Source organism: Schistocerca nitens, chromosome 1 (assembly GCF_023898315.1).
Source record: "Schistocerca nitens isolate TAMUIC-IGC-003100 chromosome 1, iqSchNite1.1, whole genome shotgun sequence".
Classification (NCBI taxonomy): domain Eukaryota; kingdom Metazoa; phylum Arthropoda; class Insecta; order Orthoptera; family Acrididae; genus Schistocerca; species Schistocerca nitens.
Window position 1 is genome coordinate 864,770,662 of NC_064614.1, and position 19,266 is coordinate 864,789,927.

General features: G+C 41.0%; 1 protein-coding gene across 2 annotated transcripts in view; it reads left to right on the plus strand.

Moving 5' to 3' along the window:
- Positions 1-19,266, plus strand: part of LOC126263514 (leucine carboxyl methyltransferase 1) — a 62,283-nt gene that overhangs the window by 15,576 nt on the left and 27,441 nt on the right. The window contains exons 4-5 of one of the 2 annotated variants that reach the window (XM_049960616.1): positions 12,196-12,305; positions 14,575-14,696. In XM_049960616.1, the coding sequence (XP_049816573.1) occupies positions 12,196-12,305; positions 14,575-14,590 (126 nt within the window). In that variant the 3' untranslated portion in view covers positions 14,591-14,696. Of the gene's footprint in view, positions 1-12,195; positions 12,306-14,574; positions 14,697-19,266 lie in introns of those variants that run through there. The other variant, XM_049960610.1, reaches the window with a different exon arrangement.

Sequence of the window (19,266 nt, forward strand, 5' to 3'; positions counted from 1 at the left end):
TTAAAGGTCAAAGGCTATCACAGACCTTAATTGTGTACATTGTTTCAATGTGACTATGTTGCATATTATTTGAAAGCTTGTTCCCAGACCTTTCTTTCTGTTTCTATTAGAACAGAAGTTAACAGCCACTTTTGTTTGCTGTGTTTGTAAAATTTTCCACACATTTTTTGAATCTTACATACTTTTGTTACAATTTTGAAATTTAGCATTTTCATCCCCTCATCATGTACAATGAATACACCAAATTAGATGAAAATTGGAGATGGGCAGGTTGACACCCGTGTTGATTTGACACAGAATGATTTTTACTGTCAGTTTAGTTGTCCATCAGAGTATAGTTCAGTAGCTACACATACTTATCTAACCCAGTTTAGTACTTTTGTCCAATTATGCTTTAATGGTAATGAAAGAATCAAGTTACTGTTTGCAGGAAGAGGAAGAAAAGAAATCTCTAAGGAAAATGAATAAAAGTGTTTCTACATTAAAAGTAAGTTTTCCAGAAGATTTTCTTGAAATTAAATACACAGAAGGATGTTTGTATTGAATTATTTATGAGAGAATCTTCAGCTACTCTGCATCTGTTTTTCCTCGTTATCCTGTATTTGAAACATGTCTTTTGTTGAAACCTGAAATTGATAGCAGTATGATTTTTCAGGAAAATTTAAGCTTATATCAAAAGAATAGGCAAATGGGAAATGGAGGCGGTGTATTTATTGCAGTGGACAAGGAACTCAAATCCACCGAGATAGAAACTGAAGCTACGTGTGAGATTGTTTGGGCAAGATTCAGTATCCGGGGTGGGCATAAAATAATTGGATCCTTCTATCGCCCCCAGACTCATCTCCTGATGTAACGAAAAACTTTAGAGAAAACCTCTGTTTGCTTGTACAGAAGTTCCCCAGTCATACTGCAATCATTGATAGAGACTAATCATCCAACAATTAATTGGGAAAATTACAATCTTGTTAGTGGTGGTTGCAATAAGACATCCTTGAAACTTCACCAAATGCCTTCTCTGAAAACTTCCTAGATCAAAAGTATCGGGACACACCAAAAAACATACGTTTTTCATATTAGGTGCATTGTGCTTCCACCTGCTGCCAGGTACTCCATATCAGCAACCTCAGTAGTCATTAGACATCATGACAGACCACCGAGTGAGGTGGTGCAGTGGTTAGCACACTGGACTCGCATTTGGGAGGACGACGGTTCAATCCTGCGTCCGGCCATCCTGATGTAGGTTTTCCGTGATTTCCCTAAATCGCTATAGGCAAATGCCGCGATGGTTCCTTTGAAAGGGCAACGCCGACTTCCTTCCCCGTCCTTCCCTAATCCGATGAGACCGATGACCTCGCTGCTTGGTCTCTTCCCCCAAATAACCCAACCCAACATCGTGACAGACTAGAATTGGGCACTCCACGGAACTCATGGACTTCGAACAAGGTCAGATGACTGGGTGTCACTTGTGTCATACATCTGTACGTGAGATTTCCACACTCCTAAACATCCCTAGGTCGAATGTTTCCGATGCGATAGTGAAGTGGAAACGTAAAGGGACACGTACAGCACAAAAGCGTACAGGCAAACCTCGTCTGTTGACTGACAGAGACTGCCGACAATTGAAGAGGGTCGTAATTCGTAATAGGCAGACATCTATCCAGACAACCACACAGGAATTCCAAACTACATTAGGATCCACTGCAAGTACTATGACAGTTAGGCGGGAGGTGAGAAAGTTGGATTTCACAGTTGAGCAGCTGCCACACGTCATGCCGGTAAATGCTAAACTACACCTTGTTTGGTGTAAGGAGCGTAAACATTGGACGATTGAACAGTGGAAAAATGTTGTGTGGAGTGATGAATCACGGTGCACAATGTGGTGATCCGATGGCAGGGTGTGGGTATGGTGAATGCCCGGTGAACATCATCTACCAGCGTATGTAGTGCCAACAGTGAAATGTAGAGGCAGTGGTGTTATGGTATGGTCCTGTTTTTCATGGAGGGGGCTTGCACTCCTTGTTGTTTTGCGTGGCACTATCACAGCACAGGCCTACATTGATGTTTTAAGCACCTTCTTGCTCCCCACTGTTGAAGAGCAATTCGAGGATGGCTATTGCATCTTTCAACATGATCGAGCACCTATTCATAATGCACAGCATGTGGCAGAGTGGTTACATGACGCTAACATCCCTGTAATGGACTGGCCTTGCATAGTCCTGACATGAGTCCTATAGAACACCTTTGGGATGCTTTAGAACGCCGGCTTCGAGACAGGTCTCGCCGATAGACATTGATACCTCTCCTCAGTGCAGCACTCCATTAAGAATGGGCTGCCATTCCACAAGAAACCTTCCAGCAGCTGATTGAACGTATGCCTGTGAGAATGGAAGCTTTCATCAAGACTAAGGGTGGGCCAACAACATATTGAATTCCAGCGTTACCAATGGAGGGCGCCACAAACTTGTAAGTCATTTTCAGCCAGGTGCCCAGATACTTTTGATCACATAGTGTATTTAGGAACTCAACTCATGATGGAAATATATGACAATAAATAGACCTGATCTCTTTGAGAAGGCCACGTGGAAACTGGTATCAGTGACCATGACACAGTTGTGCCAACAGTGATTATCAGAGGGCAACTAAAACAAACAAAAAGTTCAGTAAAATGGATAAAAAATCATTAATGTCATATCTCAGTGAGGAACTTAAAACTTTCAGCACAGGGCAGGAGCATGTAGAGGAATTCTGTCTCAAGTTTAAAAGAATGATTGACCATGCACTGAATAGGTATGTACCCAGTAGAACAGTTCATAATGGAAGGGAACCTCCATGGTATACATTCACTGTAAAGAAAGTTCTGAAGAAACGGAGATTACTGCATAATAGGTGCAAAACAAAGAGTGGGGCTATAGATATAGAGATGCTGCTGAATGAAACACGTTTGGCTGTCAAGAGAGCAATGCATGAGGATGCCTTCAGTGACTACCATACCACAATATTGCCAAGTGGTCTTCCACAGAACCCAAAGAAATTCTGGTCATATGTAAATGCTGTTAGTGGCACCAAAATTAGTGTCCAGCCCTAGCGAATGAGACAGGAACTGAAATTGAGGGTAGCAAAGCAAAAGCTGAAATGCTTAACTCCATTTTCAAATGTTCCTTGACAAAGGAAAACCTAGGAGAATTGCCCCAGATTAATCCTCATAATGCCGAAAAAATGAAATGAGTATATATTGGTGTCAGTGGTGTTGAGAAATAGCTGAAGTCATTTAAACTGAAAATCCTTCTCAGATTTTAAGAGGAAGAAAAGCGAATAACTGGTGTATTGGGATGTACCCTCTGTCATGGAGCTCATATGATGTAGATAAGGGGGGGTTATTTTTGCGCTCGTGATGTGGAGCATTATGTAAGGTGAGTGTTTTTCCACCACAAAAATGAAGTAAGCTAAGCGTCAGTGTGTTATTACAAAGTATTTTTCTGAGTGGCAACCAGATAATGTACCAGCTGTACTTTGTATCAGTGACAGAGCGAAGTGGCACAGTGGCTAGCAGCCTCTCTGTCACTGCGGGACGGTTTTGACGGTGGTGCACATTTTATTAACTTGTCCGCTTTTAGCTGTGCTCAGGCAGACATTTGCGCTGCCTGATACGCTCCCTGCCCTTTTAACTGATGACCCTGCTATGGCTGGCTTAGTTTTACGTTTTATTCGGGCAGTGGGTTTTTATCATTTAATCTGAGTGTTTCTGTTTTCTTTTATTGTTTTGTGTTGATTCTGGCCTTTGGCCTACGATTTTAAGCTGGGTTTTTAATGTGTTCTCGGTGGTTGGCTTTTCCTTTTTATCTCTATGGTCGGCCAACCACCATCACACTCTGTGTGATTTTAATTCGTTTTGTCTCATCTCTGTCCTGTGTCGTCTGCCGTCTTTCCTGTTGTCCGTTTTTTCACCTCTTTGGGTGGTTTTAGTTTTTTTTTGGAAAAAGGGACTGATGACCTTCGCAGTCTAGTCCCTTTAATCCCCCAAACCAACCAACCAACCAACAGTGGCTAGCACACTGGTCTAGCATCAGGGAGGACAACGGTTCAAATCTGTGTCTGACCACCCAGATTTAGGTTTTCCATAATTTCCCTAAACCGCTCCAGTCAGATACCAGAATGGTTCCTGTTGTTATCGGAAATAACACCAATCAAGCTTTATTCTGCTTCCACAGGAATAGATCCACAAAAACAGTGAATGAAGAATAGAACAGTACACTCTCATAGCTATAGAACACATCAATATATAGTCTTGTAGGTGAGCATACAATAAGTAAACATAAGTGAGGCAGAGGGCCCTGCATGCCAGGCTTATATTGGGCCGTTGTGCACACTGCACTGCGTCTGTGTAGGTTGCGAAGCAGTTTTTCTAGGTCTGACATGGAAGCATTTCACTAGACATGCTCACGCTATAGATTACAACACTCCTTTTTCCTTGGGGAAAAGTGTTCACTGTGGAGATCGGCAGTGGTGACTGTTGGTGGATGTGTTGTGCTGCCACAGGAGAATATGGTCTGAATTGGTGCAGGCAGGTGTAGTGCCCATTCACCAGTGAGAGGCTGTAAGGGAGCACTGATGACGATGGAGCTGGAACCATGTCCAATCTGGGCAGGCATTCGGCGATGGAGGCAGCAGTTGCATAGGTGGAGGCAACTTAGTGCTGACTACTCCGTCCAGCAATGGTGGCACCCAGAGTGAAGACCGCATGGCGCAGGAGCCAGAGGAGGCATGGATCATGCAGATGGTAGAGGTGGCCGCAGGAGTGGAGGGCTCTCTGGTGCGATCTCGGTCACGCGTGGCTAGATCTGGTCATAGTGTCATGACGCCAAGCCATCAGAGGTGTGCACAACACGGAGGTGGTGGCCTTGGCAGTGATGGCTGACCCCTGGGTTCCACTTAGAGCACCTGCCAAATATGCAGGTCTGGGTCGCGGATCCTGGAAGGAATTGCAAGGCAGGCCCCAGTAGATGTCCTGGCGTCAGCTGGAGTAGATGAAGCTGCATACAGGGCTAGCGGTTGTGAAACAGTTGTGTGTTCACTACACTCGCTGACCGTAGAGAATCTATATGAACTCAAAAAGCTATTCAAAGCTTCCTCTGGAGAAAATTGTGTGATTTGTTTTTTCATTTGGATTTCGAATGTATAGACCAGCCACTCTGCCATTCCATTGGAATGGGGATGAAAGGAAGGGGACATACCATGACAGATGCCACTCTTTGTAAAAAAAAAAGTCTTGAGTCACAAACTATGTTCCGTTGTCCATCACAGGCATGTATGGAAATCCTTCTACGGAAAAAAATCTTCGAGAGGCCTTTCACAGTAGCTGCAGTGGTCGTGAATGGGCAACAGACCACATCAGGAATTTTTGAGAAAGCATCAACTACTACAAGCCAAAAGGAGTTACGGAACAGACCCACAAAATCTGCATGACTATGCTCTCAGTGGCGCTAAGGGGTGGGCCATGGGGAAAGAGAATCCCATGGTGCTGCTTAATGGATGGCTTACTGTGTGGGCAGACTATCACAATGCATGTGATCTCATTTTCAATACCTGGTCAAAACATGTGGCAACAGGCCAACAATTTTGTACGAGAAACGCCGTAATGGTCCAGGCACAAGAGGCATATGACATACTGCCACAGTGCAGACAGGATCACAAACCTGGGCACTGACTCTTCGGTAGCCAACAGTAACACACCATCAGAAACTGAGAGGCAGTGGTGGAGAGCATAATAATTATGCAAAGGATCCGATGGATAAGATACGATTGGCTGCGACAGCCACTGGAATCTGAGAACTGGTAAAGAGAAAATCATCCATGGTGTTTTGGGTGTTTATGTCTAAATGGAAACACAACATCTCATCCTCATAAATGCTGGATTTGGGCCAGTTGGCAATTGAGGAAGACCATCCGCATTAGCATGTTGTGTTGCGATTTGAAATTTAATCTCGTAGTTGTAGCATGACAAAAACAGAGTCCGGCATTGCAGGTGATGGGCTGGTTTGTCGGGTAAAGATACTGAAGGATTGAAAAGAGAAATCAGAGGTTTATTTAATACATGAATGTTTTTGGAGTGTATGTAAGCAAGGGCTTCTTTTTCTATCTACAAGTAGCGCTGTTGCATTGATCCATAGTTTTGGAAGCATACACAACAGGGTAAAAGCACACAAGTAGGTGAGTAACCAGTGAAAAGCAACATCTTTATGTGAGAGAGCTTGAAGTGGCTGGGCCTAGGTGGCTGCACAAGAAAGACATTTATGGTAGTACACAATCTTTCAGAGAAAGGCTTGCAACCCTTTGACATTGGTAGGACGAGGCAAAGCTGTAATGGTATTGACATGCTAGTGCCAAAATGTGATGCCAGGATGTGAGACTTCAAGACAGAGACAAATGGTAGGTGGCTGAAAAAATTATGATTTGTCCAAGGTAGATTTCAAACTGGCGGCCTATAGCACCGTGAACAAGGCATGAAGATTCTGCAAAGCAAATGTTCATCTTTTGAGGAACATGAGACCACAATACCGTCCAGGTAGTTAATGCGCTTCAGCACAGAGGCTGTGAGTTGCTCCAAACATTGCTGGGAAATGGTATGGATGTTAGCCATGCCGAATGGCAGGTGCTCGTATTGATACAACCCAAAGGGGGTATTCACTACGAAGACACGTTTGGAATCATCATCCAGAGGCAGTTGTAAGTAGCTTTCTGACAAGTCTGTTTTGGAAAATCATTGGTCCCCGGAAAGCTGTGATAAGTGTTAATATGGACACGGTACTGGATAGGTTTCAATAATTCAATAATAGACTGTGAATTTACACTCACTTTAAAATCATTACAGATCTGAGTTGTAACAACTAAAATATTCATTAATCCTGTGTGTGTGTGGGGGGGGGGGGGGGGATGAGAAAGGAGAAATTGTGTGTGTGTGTGTGTGTGTGTGTGTGTGTGTGTGTGTGTGTGTGTGTGTGTGTGTGTGTGTGTTTTGGCAAAGGGTGTCACATAAAGAGGTTGAGGGGATGAGAATAGGCAGGAGATGATAGGTCGGGAGGGGTGGAAACTGTTGGGTGGAGTGTGTGGGGACAGTAGGTTACCATAGATCGAAGCAGAGGTATTTCTGGGAGTGGAGAATGTGTTGCAAGGTTAACTCATATCTGCACAGTTCAGAAAAGCAGGTGGTTTGAGGGGAGGATCCAGATGGTTCAGGTACTGAAGCAGCCCTTCAAATCAAACATGTTATGTTCAGCTGCGTGTTGTGCCAAAGGGTGGTCTAGTTTGCTCTTGCCCACTGTTTTGGTAGTGGCCATTTGTCAATCTGGTAGAAAGCTGGTTGGTAGTCATACCAATATAAAAAGCAGTGATTGCAACAGAGCTGATAGATAACATGGCTGTTTTCCCAGGTGGCCTGGTCTCTGATGGAATAGGATAAACCAGTAGTGACAAGACTGGAATAGGAAGTACTGGGTGGGTCGATTGAGCAGGGTCCTCCACAGGGATATGATCCTTGTGGCAAGGGGCTGAGATTTAGAGGGGCATAGGAATGGGTTGGGATGTTGTGGAGGTTGGGTGGGTGATGAAGCTCTGCTTTAGGAGGGGTGGGAAGGATCTTGGGTAGGATGTCCCTCTTTTCAGGGGATGATGATAGGTAATCAAAGCCCTGATAAAGTGTACAGTTCAGTTATTCCAGTCCAGGGTGGTATTGGGTGATGAAAAGGGCACTTCTTTGTAGCTGGTTATTGTGGTGGGAGGATTGAGGGTTTGTGGTGAAATGGCACAGGATATCTGTTTGCTGCCTAGGTCTGGGGGATTGAAGGATAGTGCCTGTCTGTGAAGGTCATGGTGAGACCCTCTGCATACTGGGCAAGGGAGTTCTTGTCACTGCACATGAAGATATCATCAGTGAACCTGAACCAGAACCAGACTAGAGGTTTGGCTTTGGAGAGGCTATGAAGGTCTCCTCTAGGTGGCCCACAAACAGGTTGGTATTGGATGGTGCCATGTGGATACCCACGGCTGTGCCCTGAGTTGGTTTGTATACCTTCTTTTCTGAAGAGAAGTAGTTGTGAAGTAGGATGAAATTAGTAAGGTATTTGAGGAAAGAGATAATGGATGTGTGAGCTGTCCTTAGGTTAGTTAGGTTTAAGTAGTTCTAAGTTCTATGGGACTGATGACCACAGCAGTTAAGTCCCATAGAGCTCAGAGCCATTTGAACCAACCAACAATGACAACTAATGATCCTAGAGGTAAAGGGATGGTGTTGGTGCAGAGTTGATGATGGAAGGGGTTGGTATCTTTGACATTAGAGTACAGATTACCAGTTGGTTGGTAGTGTTGGTTAGTAAGGGCCAAAATTCTTTCAGTGGGGGCACAATAACCAGCTACAATGGGACATCCAGAATGGTTGGATAAAATGTTGGAGGTAAGGACTTCCTGAAGGTGACTAGCAAATGGTTAGGTGGAATGTGGGAAGGATCATGGTTGGATGGAGGTATGAACTGGGAGAGGTAGGGTTGAATGTTGGGATTAGGTTGGCTTTTGTTGGTGGGACTGGTGGCAAGAGTGTTTCCACTGCAAGGATAGGAGAAGGAGAGTAGGTCTTTGACAAGTGCAATGTGGTTAAATTTGGGTGTATGGCTAAAGGAGAGAGGCCTTTGGATAGAACTGAAACTTCTGTGGGCTGAGGATTTTGGGGGAGAGGTTAACTACTGTGTTATGGGAATGTTTTGGCTCTTGATTTGATGGATCTTGGTAGGGAGTTTTGGAGGATGTGGCATGTTGAAAAAATCAGCAGGGCAAGGAATGCTGTGGTGGGTTGGATAGTGATGTCCTGATGGGATGCAGGATGTCAGCAGGTTGGATAACCTGCTGAATCGCTCCTCCGGGTGCTGGAGAGCAAGGGATTCAATGTCAGAGATGTGAGGTGTGTAGCAGGAATTGCACAGTAGCAGTATCTTGCAGAGGGAGCAGAGTTGGTTTTGGGATGCTTGTGCCGTGCAGATGAGTTTTTGCAATACCAGGTTTGTGAGGGCCAGAGACTGGCGGAATCTGAAAAGGTGAAGATCACTGTGAAAAGAGGGACAGGATCCAGAGAAAGAAAGAAATGTTTTTGGTTAGGCTGTTGAGGGGGGGGGGGGGGGGAATTGTGTGGTTCAGGTAGAATTTAAGAAACTATGTGGGACTTGGATTTAGCCGGGGAAAGGTGTATTTTTCTGAATGAGAGAAGAAAGCTGGAGCAGGGATCCATTGTGGCAGAGATGGCGTTGGGGAAATGGGAATGACACAGAAATGGGCAATAGATGATGATGTGAGGGGAGCTAGATAATAGAATAGAGATGTAATGCATAGGAAAAGACATGCAAAAACACACACAGATATGAAAGAATACATAAAATGTGCAAAGAGGCATGAAGCAACATGAAAGTACATTAAAAACATAGAGACATGTGGGAGAAAAGGAAAAGAAAAAGGAACAGGGGAGGTAGGGGAGTATGCACATGTTGGGATAGGGGAAGGAGGATCAGTTAGGATGAGCATCACAAGTTCATGTGGCACAGGTAGGTGTGGAAAATATGCAAGAATTAGAGAGGAAGTGGTATCAATAGGAATGATTATCATTATCGAAGGGGAGAATTTGAGGCATAAAATGTTTCAACAACAATCCACGCAGTCACACAGCTGTGTGTTGTGCATGGATGAGATTGTTGATACAGTGTAGCTCGGAAGTGTGTGTGGTTTTCGAAGGCAGTGAATAAACACAGGAAAGAATAGAAGGAATGGACAATGAGAAGAGTGATGGTATAGAGAATAGCAACAAAGGAACACATCACAGGGTTGTGGGATGCAAGAAAAAAAAAAGCAATGAAAACTCCAGGTTGGAATACCAACAGTATAAGGAAAAGATAGATGCTACTCACTGTACATGGCCTCACCATCCTTCCTCAGGTCCCTTCCTTTGAACCCACCACCCAGCACTTCCTATTCCAGTCCTGTCGTGGCTTGGGGGCAATGAGGCGTTGGTAGGTCACTGGAGGGAGTTGGCACCCCATCTGCATGCACAAGTCACCTGATTCCCGTAAATTTCAGGGAAGCTGGCGATGAGCTCTGACACAACGTTCAATCACAGCCCAGATGTGTTCAGATCTGGCGAGTTGGGTACCAGCACATCAATGGTAACTCGCCACTCCTGGTTTGTGACGTGGTGCATTGTATTGTTGAAAAAATGCTACTGCCATCGAGAAACATGCTTGTCATGAAGGAGTGTATGTGGTATGCAACCAGTGTACAATACTCCTTGCACGAGCTCCACTGGACTCCTGTATTCCCATGTGAATGTTCCCCAGAGCATAATGGAGCTGCTGCCAACTTGTCTCTGTGCTACAGTACAGGTGTCGAGGAGCTGTTGCCCTGGAAGAGGATGCGTTTGCGCCCTCCCATTGGCACGAAGAAGAAGGTATTGGGATTAATCAGACCATGCAACCACTGTGCCAGCATTCATTGCCCATAGTCACATACCCATTTCAGTCATAGTTGCTGATGTCATGGTATTAACATTGGCACGCGCATGGACCATCGGCTGCAGTGCACTGTGTGTTCAGACACTCTTTTACTCTCGTCGGCATTAAAGTCTGATGTTGGTTACACCACAGTTTGCTGTCTGTCCTGTTTTACCAGCCTACACAACCTGTGACATCAGGCATTTGTAATGAAGGGTGGTTACCCGAATCCACGACATCTGGACGTGGTCCCATCTTGGTTTTGCCAAGTGTTGAAGACGCTCGCTACGGCACTCCTCAAAAACCTGACAAGTTGTGGAATTTCCGAAATGCTTATGCCGAGCCCATGGACCATCACACTCTACCATCGATCACACCACACAGATCACGTTCCTCCCCATTGTACACACAGACAGCACTGACTAACAGGCATTCCTCGCCAGGTTATGCTGCTATTGCCTGGACAGATGTGGTAGGTCAGTGATCATAATATTCTAGATGATAAGTGGGGAGCAGCTAAATGAAAAATAGACATGTAAAAAAGCAAGTAATCTGTTTATTACTTCAAAAATAATCACCATTACTGTTGATACATTTAACCCATTGTGAGACAAGATGATCAATACTTTCGTGTGAGACAAGATGATTAATACTTTCGTGGAAAAATTTTTGCAGTCGTATATGGAAGCCTGATTGTGCCCAGGCATGCACCTCTTCATCCAAAGCAAATTGACGTGTGTGTGTGTGTGTGTGTGTGTGTGTGTGAGAGAGAGAGAGAGAGAGAGAGAGAGAGAGAGAGTCAGCTGTCCTGAGATTAGGTGGATATTGGTCAGCCCATTTGTCTGCTTTTACATTATTCACTTTTCTGTGTTGAATTTTCCTTTTAATCAGTTATGCAAATTCAATATAATACTTAAAAATACAGCATTTTCGACATCTTTCTTCTTCTCCTCCTCCTCCTGCTCCTCTCCAGAGTAGAAACTCAAAATCCAGCTGTCAGTCTGTCATCTCACGCTTGTTCCTATACTTAGCTCAAATTTTCCACTACACTACGTTCTCTTTTTGGTGTCAGTCTGTCCACTGACACACTTCATTAAGTATTTTTATATTTTTTTCGTGTGTATCATTCAATTTACTATAATTTTTTTTACTCCTTTTCTTGTTTATTTTGCTCTTGACTTAATTTCCTCCAAATGTTATCTGTTGGGGCTTTGTTAATTGCCATTACAACCTATCCCTCTGACATTCAACCTTTGTTAATCACCACAGTCTGGCACACGAGTGTTTGACACAATAGCATTTGGTTCCATTTGGTTTATTGTTTATTCTCATGCTGAAGTCAAAGGAATTTTGAGATATGTCACTAAATTTTACTTACTTCTGTGTCTTCAGCATTTGTAATAAATTTGATATTATGTTGTCCACTATTACATGTGAAGGACTAAGAATTGTTTAGGAAAATGTTTTACAAAATCTCAATGTGTATTTGTTTGCATTTGTTGAATTTAGCCAAGAGCACGTTGGTGAGTTAAAAAAAAAGAGTAGTTTTTACTACTGTGCAAACCAAACAAGTAATACAAAATATCAGTTTATTGTATCAACAGTAATCCAAATGGCACTTCCATTTTTTTCTGTTGCCCATATACATTATTTTAGTATAATTGTAATTCTACAGGTGAATATGTCTGACAAATTTGGGGAGGTGATGCTTTCAAATTTACGATCAAGAGGCTGTCTCCTTGCAGGTGTTGCAATGTGCCAAAGTCTTGAAACTCAAAAGAAAAGGTATGACTATAATTATGATGCTCAATTGGTAATAAGCTATTTGTTACGGAAATATTATTATGATATTGCTTTTCTCTTTGGTGAGATATATTCTGTTTTCTTTCTGTACAAATAAACACTTTTATCATAGTTGAGGGCCTATTGCATATGACTTACATGAAATAAAAGCTGTCAAACTTAAACTTGGGACCACCTTGTGTCATGACATGTGAAATGCTAATTTCAGAACCAGAAAGCTAAGCTATAATTGGATTGAACCTACATTTTAATGATGGCTGGTCTATCGTGTGGCTTGAAGTTGTTACCCACAGGCATTTAGGTGACTAACTTCCTGGCTTCTTGTCTCCTCATCCACAGCAGAATACTTAAGAGGGCAAAATATGTAACAAAGTTTATACAGTTCATTCAGATGGCATGTGCAACATATGTCTCCTTAGAGTCAGGTGATGTTACCCACAGATAGAAGTGTCACATCTATTATAAAGAAAGTGATATTACACAATGAAGTAGGAAAATGAACTGCAACATGTATGCATAAGAATAGGTATGATTGCATTTTAGGTCCATATCGGAGGGCACAGTACTCTTTCCTTTTCAACATTCCCTTACATAACTGTATTCCCCAAACTTCAGTTTTTATTTTTCATGCTTTTCTACGGCCAGAGCCGGAGCCGCATGGGTATGTAAGTGGCGACAGATTTTTGTGGCAACTTTTGTAATATATAAAAGTTCACCAGAAATTTACTAATAGGAAAATTTCTTTGAGATATAAGTAGTGTTATATAGAAAATATTCCATAATTTTATTACACATCTTGTTACTAATTTTTATGTTCAGTTACAGAACATGGAACTCATTGTTTTGCTAGACCAAGAATCTTGGTCTGTTGTTGAATTTTTTTATTTTGAAAGCAAAAAACTTTTGTCATTATCATTATTTACATTTAAAGAAGTATATTTTTACCTCTATATATTACCTGTACTACAAATCAACCTGTGTAATGACCATTGAGTTAATGCTCCACCTGTGCTTCACACACACACACACACACACACACACACACACACACACACACACACACACACACAATCCCCTTTTTCTGTAACTACCAATGAGAAGCTTTTACTGTGACTTATGAATGTGTAGTAGAGAGGCACCCACAGACCGCACGCTGCCTGTCATTGATCTGGTGATGGTCCACCCCACACCATTCATTTTGCAAATTTTTATTTTTTAAATTTTCTCACATCTTTCAGCCCCCCCTCCCCCGAAAAAGGAGGGAGTGGTCACTTGCATAACCTAATTCTTTTGAATCTCTGGCATTAGGACAGGATGATCCAAGTTCAGATTAATAACTTGTTGCGTGGCATGTTATTTTTGAACTTGAGCAACAAAGCAGTCATGGCAACAAGAGTTGCATTTGGGCCATTGTTCAGTTGTCAATGGCTTGTGTATTTTACAGTACATACCTTGCGTCAGCGAGCATCATCAATCTAATTAGTGCTTTGAGTTTTGTGTGATGAAAGCAAACCACAATTTTATGTATTTATGTGAATGTGTAAGCATTTACTTCATAATCATCCATCAAAAATAGTATAACAAAAATTTATATGTAATCATCCTTACATACGAAAATTCAGAATAGCTGCACTGGACCGAAATATTTTTTTGTGTAGTTAATGAATAATACCATTTGTCATTTACCCCACCCTCTTTTTTTATGGCCTTTACATAAACAACTACAAAACAAAGCCTATCACAAACAAAGTTTATGGGCCCAGCACAGCACTTAATTCATATAGTTGTCTCCGGCAAGGCAAATGCACAAAAATAATGATTTTTTTTTTCACTGAAAATGTGAATATAAAAATAAACTTTGCCTACTATTTTGCTTATTGCAAATGTTTTTTTGTGACGTGTACACATTTCTGCCATCTGAGGACTAGGGCAAGAATGCAACATTTGGTGAAGCATGCAGGGAAGATGAAGAGATGCCTTCCATACTTGTATTTACAATTGTCACTTATAGATCATATTCAAAGTGTATATTGTTGTTAGTGGTGCAAATGAAAATGTTTTAATGTCATATCCTTTCTGTTTGTTTACCCTAGAATAACGGAGCTTCTTGTTTATAGTTGAAAATTGTCATCTCCCAGCTTCTTGATCACATCTGACACTTAATGAGCCAGTTTCATGAATACTTAAAGGCTCTCTATGTTCATCTCAGAATGTACCTCTGAATCTTAAATCTTGTATGTTTCACTTGCAGTTATCAGAAAGCTTAGATGACCTGTGAAAATGTGAGCAACCAGCTCAGGAACCTAGAACCACTTAATGGCTCAATGAATCATCTTGGTTGGCTCAAGAATTGCCCTTTATTGGTTGAATAAGGAAGGAAAAAAATACAGGGGCTAGAGGTAGCAAAATTTAAACCACAGTATGCAGCTATGTTAAGAACACCATCCTTAGTAGGAACTTCCCTACTTGCCCCTTAGAAACAATTTGAAGAATAAAGTAATGGTGAGAGAGAAAAAAAAAATCAAAGATTAAACAACTACGTCAATCTCAAACAGTAGTAGTAGTATCTTCATCATCATCATCATCATTATCTATAAGATATTGAGATTTTAAAATGAACCTAACTAATAATGATTAATGTAATCCAGTGATACTTCACTGAATACAGATACATAGGGAGTAATTGAGGCTTCTAATATGGTTAATCCTTGTTTACTACTGACACAGTTTTTTGGAAAATGTCAACATTATATTTCTGATGTGGCTCAGAGTAGTGATAGTAATTTCCAAACACTCCATGCAAGCTTTAAAGGCTCCTATAACAATCAAATAATTTCTCAAACTTCACTACCTTGTTAAATTACGTGGCAGTGTAAAGCTTTGTTTGTCAAACAGAGACTGTGTTGATAGGTATTTTGATTGATGGTGTATTTATCGAGATGGTGGATGTTGTTTGTGTTGATGTTGCACCATACATGTTTAATGAGAAGCACTTTTTATTACAGTTTATCTCACTGTTGTGGGTTTCCACAGTTGTGGAAATTACAATTAAGGATAAAACAAAAGAATAGTGTCAATCACCAAATTAGTAGAGGTGTTGGGTCTTTTCCGGTTGTAAATTAGGCAGGAAGATGTTAAGAAGAAAATGAATATTCTACACACAACGTACAAGTGGGCATTCCGTAAAATTAAAATATCGAAGCTCTCTGTTTTTTCCATAGAGGATGTGTTTGTTCCCATGTTATGGTATTTTAATGAATTTTCGGTAGAGGATCTAGTTGAAGAGAACAGATGTTCACACAACTGTTCTTCTATTTCAACATAAGTATAAAGTAATACTAACAAGTAAAATGAGTTTGCCTGTCCATTCGGAGAAAGTTGATGTTATCACCAGATTTCAAGTGTAATGTTTCCTTTAGTGCACATTTATGGATGTATTTATCTCACAATTTCAGCCATTCCCTGGACCAGCAGCTCATTTCCTTTCTCTTATTTATACACAGTGCTGAAGTCAATGCAAGAAATAGTTTGTTTGCATTGGTAGCTGTTCCTAATAGCATCAAAATACTTCACAATGCACGGTGTGAAAGGTGCTTCAAAAGTGTTTTTAAATTGGGCAGTCTTCGTTGGTACATATGCGCACTTGTTTGACAAACCTGTAGATAGGAAACATCTAATCTGACAAACAAGTTTGACATTTACCAGGGGTCTTTAGGTTGCTGTGGCTTTCAACCACTGCTACCTGTTAGAGGACTGCCGTCCGCAGAAGTAAAGAGGAAGGAAAAACTTTACTTGTATAGTAGTAACACACATTTATACTGTTGACAAACCATGTGAAGAAACTCAAGTTTTTAACGTGTGGAACATATGTTTACTAAATGCTCTTAATGTATGAATCACATTTTTGCATGAAATAACAACATAGAGTAGTAATTACTGGGCAAGGCACACAGCAACCATGGAGACCTCAAGTCAGTTGAGCTGAATGAACCATTGAACTGTAATCTGCTCACTAAAAAATTGTAATTTTACAAATGTTGCAGATTTCTGAATGGAAATTCCTAGTGTACCTCTGATCTGTTATCTACAGGAAAGGTTTTCAAGTTTGTAAACTGATGTTTCTTATTCAGTTAGCTCCTAAATTCTAGTCTACATCGACATAGATTGCTGATTGACAGGGAGTTGAATCTGGGTCTCAGGATCAAGTCCCAGTCTTTGGTACAGTTTTGATCTGTCACAAAAATTTCAAATCAATACACACACTGCTACAAAGTGAAAATTCATCATGGATACATATTTTAAAATCACAAAAATTTGTCCTCCAAGTAACAATTGATTCACAAAAGTTATATTTACACATCCGTAAATGAATATTTTTAACTCTGCAGAGGAGTTTGTGGTATTTTGAAACTTTCTGGCAGATCAGATTAAAACTGTGCCCTGGCAGATGTAAATTTGTGAGGAAAGGTTGTGAGTTTTGCCTAATAGCTCTATTGGTAAGTGCATTACCTGCAAAAGACAAGATTTCAGATTCAAGTCCTGGTCCGGGATACGGTTTTAATCTACAAGAAAGTTCCACATTTCAAGTGGAGTTTTTATTGTAGCAAATGTGCAAGACTCATATAGTTTGGCAAGCTGCAAATACAATGTATCAGGACATTGTACTGTCAGAGTAAATAACTTATATCCACTTTCATTCCATAAATTTGCCTCTCTGTTAGGGAGATTCTCTTGATGTCCCAGAAGTCGTTCCTGTTAAATTCCACAGTTTACACCATTTGGAGCTGCTGTTTGGGGAACAGTCTGTACTCCCATCTAGGCCTCATATACAAACACCTAAGAATGGTTGACAAGAGATAAAAAAATGAAATCAAATTTCATTTTGTTGATGGGGTTAACAGTGTAAAATTAAGCAGTCATTGGCCCAAGAATTGTTTTCAACATCTCAGTGATATAGGTAGTACGGTCCTATTGAATTGTTATACTCACCCCTCCTCCAAGCAGACCTATTCTACAGGTCGACTTAATGAGACTATGTAGTTGTACATGGAATTGAATCATTGTGCAACCTGAATTTTAGCCACAAACATCATACAGATTGGCTATCACCAATAAGAAATATAATTTTATACATTTGAAAAGAGAAGTGCAGAGACTGTAATGGGGTCATAAGGAGATGTGTTACACTTGTTTGAGCTCACCCCAACATAAGCTTCTATTGAGGAAGAAAAACTGTAAGCACTATAATAAACTGCTGATCAGTTCTCAACACTTGCTTAGATTTATACGAGGAAAAGTTTTCCTTCCAAGCCAAGATGGTTATTGAATATCAAGCAATGAAAAGCCCAGAATGGAATTTAAAAAAATATTATGAAAAGGATAAATTACTGTTCACCATGTAGAGGAGGCATGAGTCGCAGACAGGCACAATGAAAAGACTGCTAAACATTCCAGCTTTTGAACAGAAAAATTCTCCTTTGGAAATAGAAAACACTCACATGAGCATTGCACTCTCATTTAAATATATGGCCGAAAGAGTCAGCCTACAGAAATTGTGAAACGAACCCTGTTGTCCAGGACCGCGTGCCACAAAGGGCACAGATTCGCCACAAGATGGGGAAACTCACAGGCGTCTATTGTCTATTGAGGTGTAAGCGCTGTAGTGTGCAAGTGAGACAGATGAGAACCTGCATCATAGGGAAACCCATTAGAAGCCGTTTGTGGCCAAGGAGACATAGCAGTGTAAATTATGGTGGACCTAAGATTGGGCATAAAGGGAAACATTTATGAAAAATAATCGACATTTCAAATAGAAGTGCATCATTAAAATGACAAAGGTTGTAAATATCAACTCTGTAACTTTATTTGTTTAAAAGATATAGTAAATTTAAATTATCAGTATTTACAGTTAAGCATCAGATCATCATTTCCTCCACACACAACACATTGAACAATGACAGCATGACACCTTATTGAATCATTAGGTAATAGAATATTTGTTGAAAGTTTAGTGCATATTAGTTACTTTTGTTATTTATTTATTTATCAGAAAGCACATTGGTGCAAGGCTACTGGCCATGGCATTCAAAGCTAAAAAGGAAATTGTATTGGTTTTATGTAAAAGAATTTAATGTTAATTATGTAATGGATATTATTGTTACTTTATTTAGAACGCGAAAGTAGTCAAGCTTTGATTATTTAAATATGTTAAAATGTAAAATAATGTACAATAAGCTGTAGCCAATCAGATGGACAGCTTCAGGGAAGGGAACTGCTCTAGTTAGTTGAGTGAGGATATTCGGAGTGCAGGAAACACGGCCGGGGATGGGCAGAGAGAGTGGCGGTGCAGACGCGAATGCGATTAGTTTGGTTGGAGACACCAAAGGGACAGTTCGGTTGCAGACGCGAAAGCGCACAATCAGTCTTTAGGCGGGTGGGAAGTGAAATGACTTACAAAATTTCGCGTTGTGTGGAATCGTGGGACTTAGTCTCTGAGCAGTGAGCAGCTGTGCACCTGGTGTGAACTCTATCTTTCCATATAGATAACTTGTATTTCACGATGAGATTGTGAATGATCGAACTGTGTCAAATGGATATACGCTCGAGTCTAAGGGTAATTATAAATACGACCACTTTCACTATTAGTTTGCTTTCTGAATAAAAATTATTCTAACCAATTCACAACTGTGTGGCCTACATCATTTATGGGTCATTAATTTAGCTCCCGATGCTATTATTACTGTTGTTACATGTTATATCAACACTGTATGGTTCATACAATATCGCAAACTTGCCATCAGCCAGACAATTTAACAAAAGGGTCACAAGTATCTGATTTAGGGCATGGACTGCGACACATGCGGTTCAAACCCCTAGACGAGTTTGAGCCAAAGCATTTCGATGAAGATGAACTGCACGTGAGCACAAACACCTTTGCTACAAC